At 62.7% G+C, this 8,189-nt stretch overlaps 1 protein-coding gene across 1 annotated transcript; it reads left to right on the top strand.

Annotated features, from left to right (window-relative positions):
• Positions 1-577: 577 nt before the first annotated feature.
• Positions 578-2,721, top strand: SP9 (Sp9 transcription factor). The gene is made up of 2 exons (XM_055812742.1): positions 578-598; positions 1,369-2,721. Exons 1-2 carry the CDS (start codon positions 578-580, stop codon positions 2,719-2,721), a joined length of 1,374 nt encoding a protein of 457 aa, XP_055668717.1.
• Positions 2,722-8,189: the final 5,468 nt, after the last annotated feature.

Below are 8,189 nucleotides of genomic sequence, written 5' to 3'. Positions count from 1 at the left end.
AGGCAGGCGCGGCGCAGGTACCCGGTAGGGAGGCTGGCGGGTGACCGTAGGGCAGCAGGGCTCTGACACCGCCCGCACCATTCGCAGGCGGCGGCGGGCGTGACACCGGCCCTCCGCCCACGCTGGCCCCGCTCCCGGCTCCTGCCCTCTGCGGCTCTCCCCGGTCCTCCCGCGGCCGGCCGGTGCCGGGGCAAGTGTCACCCGGGCCTTACGTCCCCCCGCCTTCTGCCGGCGGGAGTCGCAACCCGGCGGGCAGCCGGGGCTTGTAGTTAATTGCGGCGCGGTCGCCGCAGTCCGGAGCGGGGAGTTTTCTCCCCGCGCGCTGACTGGCACGCGCCCCGAGCCCCGGCGCCGGCACCTCCGCGCAGCCTGATTGGCTGCCGGGCCGCTCCGGCCCGCTCCGCCCGCGCCCTCATTGGGCGAGCGCCGCCGCCAGCGGTACTTCAAAGCGGGCGCTGCCCGCACTTAGGCAGAGTTTAGCCCCGCCGCGCCGGAGTGTCCTTAGTGCCGCCGGGCAGCGCGGGGCGCACACCGAGCGCCGTCCCCTCCGCCCCTCCGCCCAGCCCAGGGACGTGCTATGGCTACGTCTATCCTCGGGGTAAGTCGGCACCGCGCGCTGCCCGCGGCTTCCCGGCGGCGGCTTCGCTGCCCGCTGGAGGAACTGTTGCTGCTGTCTGTCGCTGCCGCCACCGCCGCGTCGCGGCTGCCCCTCGTGCAAATCGCGCTGACCCGCGGGCGGGAGGTAACCCCGGCCCGCCTCGGGGACCCACCGCGGGTTTCCCATCGGGGCGTTTGCAAAGAGTTTTAGCCCGAGAAGTCGCTCGGACGGAGAGGAGTCGGGCCCTCGTGCTCGCTTTTGTTTTCCGATTTTTATTTACGTTGTCGTTTGTTTCCAAACTCTTAAGTGCCGCGCTAAATTTCCGAAGGTTGTTGCTGGCTCGGCTCGGCGAGTGGCGCCGGTCGGGAGGCTCCGCGCCCCGCTTGCCTTTCTGCCACCTCCCTTCGCCGCCGCGCCCGTTCGGTGGCTCGAGGAGACGCCGCGTCTCGCTCCCAGGGGACCGCCGGTGGCCGGCGGCGGGCTCCAGCAGCCCGGCGCTGCGCGGGGCGTCCCGGGCCGCCCCCTCGGAACACGCGTGTCTGCCCGTGCCCGCCGGGATCCGCTTCCCACGTAAGTCCCTCGGGGGGTCGAAACCGGTCCCCGGCGGAGAACGAGACGCGCCGACCGGCAGGGCTGGAGCCTTCCTCCAGAATAAGGGGGAAACTTTTCCGCGGTGCCGCTCGTCTCGCCGCCGTTCCGGCCGCGTCCCCGCGGGAGCCCGGCGAGGCGGCAGGGGTGAGGCTGACGGGCCGGCTTTGTTTCTCCCGCAGGAAGAGCCGAGATTTGGAACGACTCCGCTGGCAATGCTGGCCGCCACCTGCAACAAGATCGGCAACACCAGCCCGCTGACCACCCTGCCCGAGTCCAGCGCCTTCGCCAAGGGGGGCTTCCACCCCTGGAAACGCTCCACCTCCAGCTGCAACCTGGGCTCCAGCCTCTCGGGCTTCACGGTGGCCACGAGCAGGGGCTCTAGCGGACTGGCCAGCGGCACGGGCACCGCCAACAGCGCCTTCTGCCTGGCCTCCACCTCGCCCACCTCGTCGGCCTTCAGCAGCGACTACGGCGGCCTCTTCTCCAACTCGGCGGCGGCGGGCGTATCCCCGCAGGAGCCCGGCGGGCAGTCGGCCTTCATCTCCAAAGTGCACAGCTCGGCGGCCGAGAGCCTCTACCCGCGGGTGGGCATGGCGCACCCCTACGAGTCCTGGTACAAGTCGGGCTTCCACTCCACGCTCTCGGCGGGCGAGGTGGCCAACGGTGCGGCCTCCTCCTGGTGGGACGTGCACACCAACCCGGGCTCCTGGCTGGAGGTGCAGAACCCGGCGGGGGGGCTGCAGAGCTCGCTGCACTCGGGCGCCCCCCAGGCCTCGCTGCACTCCCAGCTGGGCACCTACAACCCCGACTTCAGCTCCCTCACCCACTCCGCCTTCAGCTCCACCGGCCTGGGCTCCACGGCCGCCTCGCACCTGCTCTCCACCAGCCAGCACCTGCTCACCCAGGAGGGCTTCAAGCCCGTGTTGCCCTCCTACACGGACTCCAGCGCGGCGGTGGCGGCGGCCAGCGCCATGATCTCGGGCGCCGCCGCCGCCGCCGCCGGGGGCGGCTCGGCCCGCTCCGCCCGCCGCTACTCGGGCCGCGCCACCTGCGACTGCCCCAACTGCCAGGAGGCCGAGCGGCTGGGGCCGGCGGGGGCCAGCCTGCGGCGCAAGGGGCTGCACAGCTGCCACATCCCCGGCTGCGGCAAGGTGTACGGCAAGACCTCGCACCTGAAGGCGCACCTGCGCTGGCACACGGGCGAGCGGCCCTTCGTCTGCAACTGGCTCTTCTGCGGCAAGCGCTTCACCCGCTCCGACGAGCTGCAGCGGCACCTGCGGACTCACACGGGCGAGAAGCGCTTCGCCTGCCCCGTCTGCAACAAGCGCTTCATGCGCAGCGACCACCTGAGCAAACACATCAAAACGCACAACGGGGGCGGCGGGGGCAAAAAGGGCAGCGACAGCGACACGGACGCCAGCAACCTGGAGACGCCGCGCTCCGAGTCCCCCGACCTCATCCTGCACGAGGGGGTGGGCGCCGCCGCCCGCGGACCGGGCAAGGAACCTACCGCGGGGCCCGGCGACTCCTAGGGGCAGCGCCGGGCAGCCCCCGCGGAGCCGCCGGGGGAGCCCCCGGGGAGCCGCCCGGACTCTGCCCCGCGCCGGCCGGAGGGACGCCAGCCGCCCTGCCGGGGCCCGGGGCCTGGGGCAGCGGGCGGGCGGCGGGGCCGGAGAGGCGCGCCCCCCACCCCCACCCCCGCTCCGTCCCGGCCAGTAGGTACCGAGTGACACTTTCTTCCGTTTCCTTTTTCTCTTCTCTTTCTGTTGGAAGGAAAGCATCCTAAGAGAGGCTGAAGGTGAGAAATCAAACTGCAAGTCCGAGGCGGTTCCTCTGTATCTCATAAACATCTGTATAAATAGGGTTCAAAAAAGAAAAAAAAAACAGATCGTGTTCGCTTATTTTTCCTGTAAATGTTGATCTGATAGGGGGTTTGGGGATTTACTTTACTTTTTTTTTTATTGGTGAATTCCTGAAATTCAGGGAGACTTTGGGGGTTTGGTTTTGGTTTTTTGTTTTTGGGTTTTTTTAAATTTTATTTTAAATTTCTGATGCACTTTGTGGAAGTCAGTATATATGTAAAAGATATTTAAAATGTTGAGTTAACATTTCACTCAAACACACGTAAGTTAAGGTCTCTTAAAGAAATTAAATGCGTTTATCTGTATGGAAAAAAAATCTTGACATATTTTCATTTTGGTATTATTAAAGGACTCTGAACAATATACTCACGGGTTTGTTCTTCTTCGTGCCCCCTCCTTATCCCCCACCCAGCCCTCGCAGGGGTCAGGGTTTAGTGGGAGCTCTCGCACCCCCTCCCTGTCCCCCTTACAGTGACCGTCATTAAAAATACAGCCGGGAGGGAAGGAACCGGCCCCGGGCCAGGAACGCTTGAAGTGCTCTGGCCGCTCTTTTCAAACGCCTTAGTTTTGATTTTGGGTTTCTTTTTTTGTTGTGGTTTTCTGTTGTTTGTTTGAGGTTTTGTTTGGTGTTTTTTTTTTTGTTGTTTGGTTTTTTTTTTTATTAAGGAATATAAACAGAGTCGGAACCCTGCAACAGCAGCCGGGAACCACACCGAGCCCTAAGAGCCTTTGGCGAAACCAGCACCGAACTGTGCTGAGAAACTATTTATTTAATTTAAAAAGCCTTTAGTGCCACAAGGCTGCCTAGGTTGGGAGGTGATCTCGGGGGAATAAATCGCTAGAGTCAATACTCCGGAAAAGACATTTCATGCCTAAATGAAAATCTTGTTAAATGTTATTAATTTTGACTTAGAGCACACAGCAGCCCCCTGTGCCTTGTATTCCCTTATTAGGGATTCATGTCTTATCAAATATCTAATTAATCTCCTAGACATCATTTGTTCTGGCCAACTTTATCTCAGCTGGTCCACGGGGAAAACTCCGAATATTCTCGGTGACAAAGCTCCCTTGAAGATCCTTTTAATTGTCCAAATTAACTGCACCAAATTTGCATGTCAAACGGTAAAGGGCAACCTGAGATAAAATGTAAACGTTTTAAAAGCCCCAAACTAAGCACTTGATTTGATAACTAGGCTTTTTAATGTTATGGAAGACAACTGCTCCTTTCCTTTTCAAAGACAGTTGATCTATGCAAATAGTGAATTGGAAATGCTTATGTCCCCATGCAGTCAAATGGTCCTTGCATGTTATTTGAATATCAGTGGCTCTGCTATTGAAAAGGTTCAAGGATGCTCTCTGACTTCTTTGTGATTACTCAGTGCAGCGTCTTATTCTGAAGAAAAAAACCTCAGGAATAATTAAAGGCTGGGCTAAGGCCTGGGAACACATTTGGGACAGGAATCTCATTTAGACAGGCTCTTTCAAAATAAGGCACAGTTAAATTGACCAGAAGGCAATTATTGAAATGAAAATTATTTTCACTCCCTTTGTCTCCTGACCACCAACCTAACAGCCACAGTATTTTTTTAAAGGCAAATTGTTAAATGAGATAATTGTGTTATTAAAAAAAAAAGGGGGGGGGGGAAGGGGTGAGAAGGAGGGGGAAAAAAAAAAAGTTAATTTAATCTGCCCGGTACAGATTGGAGGAATACAAATATTTTAATCCTCCGTAAAACAGGGAATGCAAATAGCATCGGGAAACGGATTCTGCTGTCGGCCACCAACTGGAATAAAGACGTTGCGTTAAAGAAAATACATCTGCCGTGAATACTAATAACCGCGTCCCACCTCCTCCGCGCCACTGTTGCACAAAAGCGACCGGGGCAGCGCCGGCACCGCCTCTGCCCCGGGGCTCCCGGCGGGTCGGGGGCGGCGGGCATCCGGGAGCTGCCCCTCGCATCTGCCCGCTGGCGGCACCCTCCCCGAGAGCCGCTCCGGAATTTTTCTGGCCGAAAGCATCCCGGCCAGGTCCCTTTCCTGCCGCCCCCGTCCCGCGGCCGCCGGGTGCCGGCGGGTTTCCCGGCGGGCCGGGCAGGGGGCTGCTCGGGCAGAGCGGCCGGGCGGCAGCGGGCAGCGCGGCTCTCCCCTCCCTGCGGGCGGCGGTGGGGCGGCGGAGGAATGCACCCGCGCGGGGTGCTGGGCAGGAGTCAGCTTTGTTTTCGATTTATAATAAAACACATCAAAGGACGCCATCCAGGTCCAGTTTCTGCCAGGCCGGGGTTACAATTCTCAGCTCACTGATCAAGGACCTCTTTGCATTGCCTTTGCCCCTTCGGGTCAGAAAACGTCCATCACTTGCAGACTCCCCAGAAACGAAGAAGGGAGCAGCTCCGGGCCGCAGCGCCGGTTCGTTTAACCGGGAAAATAGAAAGCATGTCACCTTTTTAAAAATAAACGACACCATTCTTTCGTACATGTTGGCGATAATTATGTGGTCTGGTGAAACTTCTACACAAAGAGAAACTAAAGACCAGACGGCATGAGTACCGAAAAATAAACCTGATTTCTCTCATTGAGCCCGTAGTTCAGCAGCACCCCCTTAGCGGGAAGGCGCTAACCCGAGGGGGCTGGGCAGCCGGGCCCCCGCCGCCCCGGCCCCGCTCGCCCGGCCCCAGCCGCACACACCGCGCTCCGCCGCTGTCCTGGCCCCGCTCCGCCGGCCCGGTGCGGCGCGGCGGAAAACCAGCCGAAGGCGGCAGCCGCCGGCCGCCGGGAAAAGGTAAAAACGCCGGGAGGAATTATCTATTAAATGCCACTCGATCGGCGAGCCCGGCTGGCAGGCAGCGCGTCCCCTGCCCCCCGCGGCGAACCACAGCCCCAGCGGCTCGTTCTACACTTAAAAGGTAACGTTAATGCTTTTGTTCTAACGGGATGAGACAGAAACGCCCGCTCCCGTGCCCGGATAGTTTCTTAATTGCGTCTTTCAATTCAAACGGAAACTTTATCTGCGGGAGCCGCGATTTATTTGCAGCCGTTGCCCGTTCGCCGAGAGCCTCTCCCACCCTCCCGAGCGGCAGATGAAGGGGAATCCAGCAGACAGCCCGCCCCTCCGGGTAATCGGTGCGCTAAGTGTTTATTTTAAGTGAGAATAATTTAGCTGCAAATTTCCTCAAGGAATAACATTCTCAGCACATTATTAAAAAAAAAAACCAAAACCAAAAAAACCGACAAGCGCGCCCGCGGGCCGGGGCTGGCGGTGGCGCCCGGCGGGGCCCTCCCCGGCCGCACGGCGGCTCCGCGGCGCCACCTAGAGGCCGGCGCCGCCCCGATGCCGCGGCAGGCGGGCCCGCGGGCGCGGCCGGGGCCCGCCGCGGGGGTGGCGGCGCTGCGCGGGCCGGGCCGCGGCGGGGGGCGCGGAGAGGCCGCGGCGGCCGGAGGGAGGCGGCGGGGAGCGGGAGCGGCGGGGGCCGGGCCCCCGGGAGCGGGCGGGCGGGCCTGGCGCGAACTTCTGCGGGAGACGGCGGGGGGTGGGGCAGGACAGGCCCACGGCGGCAGCGCGCGCACCCACCGGAGGGTCGCTGGCTGCCGCGCGGCCCCGTCACCTGGCGGGGCGGGGGGGACGGGCACCCCGCCGGAGGTGGATAACCGCTCTCCGCCCTCCGTCGCTCCCGGGGGCCGGCCCCGCACCTGCGGCCGTCCGGGGGGGGCCGGGCGGGGCTCCCGGCGGGCACCCACCAGCGGGCACCGGGCGAGGCCCCGCCGCCGCCTTCGCGCCGCTGTTTTAACACAAACCCCCTGCAGCGCCGCGCTCCGAGATGTGCTAATTGCTACCTGGCTGGCAGGGCGCGAAGTCCTTGTCCGTTCCCTGGTACAAAGTAGGTTGCTAGAAAATTTGAAATTGCCTTTCAGCCTAAAGCTGCCTTACCTGAATGTCATAATTACAGTAATTATGTACATCCAAATTACACGCTAATTAAATTAGAATCAAATCGTTCTAAATCGAAATCAAATGAGGTAGCGAGAATTAATCAATGACAACATAAATAGAGAGCTTCCTTCAGGGATATTTATTGTAACGATCCGAGCAGGAACCCGATCCCCAAGTCACCTGCTCATTTGCTTTGGGAACGGGCGGAATCACGGCTCTGAGTTAATTTCAGACGCCCGGTTCGGCGGGGCGGCGGAGCGAAGGGGCGGGCGGCCCGGCGGCCCCCCTCGCCCCAGGACAGCGGTTCCCCGCCAGGCCCCGGCCGCCCCGAGGGCCACTCGACACGCGGGGCCGCCCCGTCCCGCCGCCGCCCTCAGCGCGGGCCCCGACCCGGGCCCTGCCCCACGCGGCGCCGGGCGGCGGGAGAGCGGCCGCTGGGGCCGCCCGCCCGCGGGGAGCCGCCGGCCCTCCCCCGGCCCCTGCCTCCTCCGCTCCGGGCCAGGTAGGCCCGGCCTCGCCGCCGGGGCCCGTCCCCCCTCGCCGGGCGGAGGGAGCCACCGCCCGGCGCCGCGGCCCCGGCCGCCCGGCGGAGGGTGAACCCCGTGCCGCCGCTTGAAGGAAAAAGCGGAGAAGAGCGCGCTTACCGTCATCTGCGAACCGACAGCACCTCCTACAGGGCCCGGCCGCGCTCTGCCGGGCCGCCGCGCCGAGCGCCGGCGCCCCGAGGGCCCTCACCGGGGTCCCGCGGCGTGTGCCGGGAGAGCCGCGCCCGCCGCCCCTTCCCCCGCTGCTCTTAACCGGGCTTTGAACCCGGCGGCGCGGCAGGCCCGGCCCTCCCACCGCCCGCCGCCGGGGCCGCTGCCCGCGCCGGTGAGGGCACAGCGGGCCCAGGCGGCACCGAGCCCCCCCGGCGGCCACTCCCGGGCTGCCAGCGCCGCGCCCAAGGCGGGACAGGTGTCGCAAGGACGACTGCTCTGTTTCACAGCCCTTCAACAGGTGGTCTTGAGCCAGACCCATCCAAAATGTCACCATTGCTCTTCTGGTCTAGTTCTCATTCGCCGCGGCCATCCATCATGGTGAACCCGTGCCATTTGTCAGTCCCTTCCAGTGCGAAGCAGCAGGATGCGCATAGCACACGGTGTAACTACATGCGAACAATAAAATGCAGAGCCCACAAAAACGCCTGCAACTGTCGGTGCTGAGCTGCCCT

The sequence above is a fragment of the Falco peregrinus genome, chromosome 8 (genome assembly GCF_023634155.1).
Source record: "Falco peregrinus isolate bFalPer1 chromosome 8, bFalPer1.pri, whole genome shotgun sequence".
NCBI lineage: Eukaryota > Metazoa > Chordata > Aves > Falconiformes > Falconidae > Falco > Falco peregrinus.
This window is presented reverse-complemented; position numbering and strand designations above follow the sequence as displayed.

Excerpts from the sequence above, each read along its gene's own strand:
- SP9 (XM_055812742.1), top strand. The coding sequence starts at position 578 with ATGGCTACGTCTATCCTCGGG. Across the intron at positions 599-1,368 it reads TGGCTACGTCTATCCTCGGG|GAAGAGCCGAGATTTGGAAC; the intron begins GTAAGTCGGCAC and ends TTTCTCCCGCAG.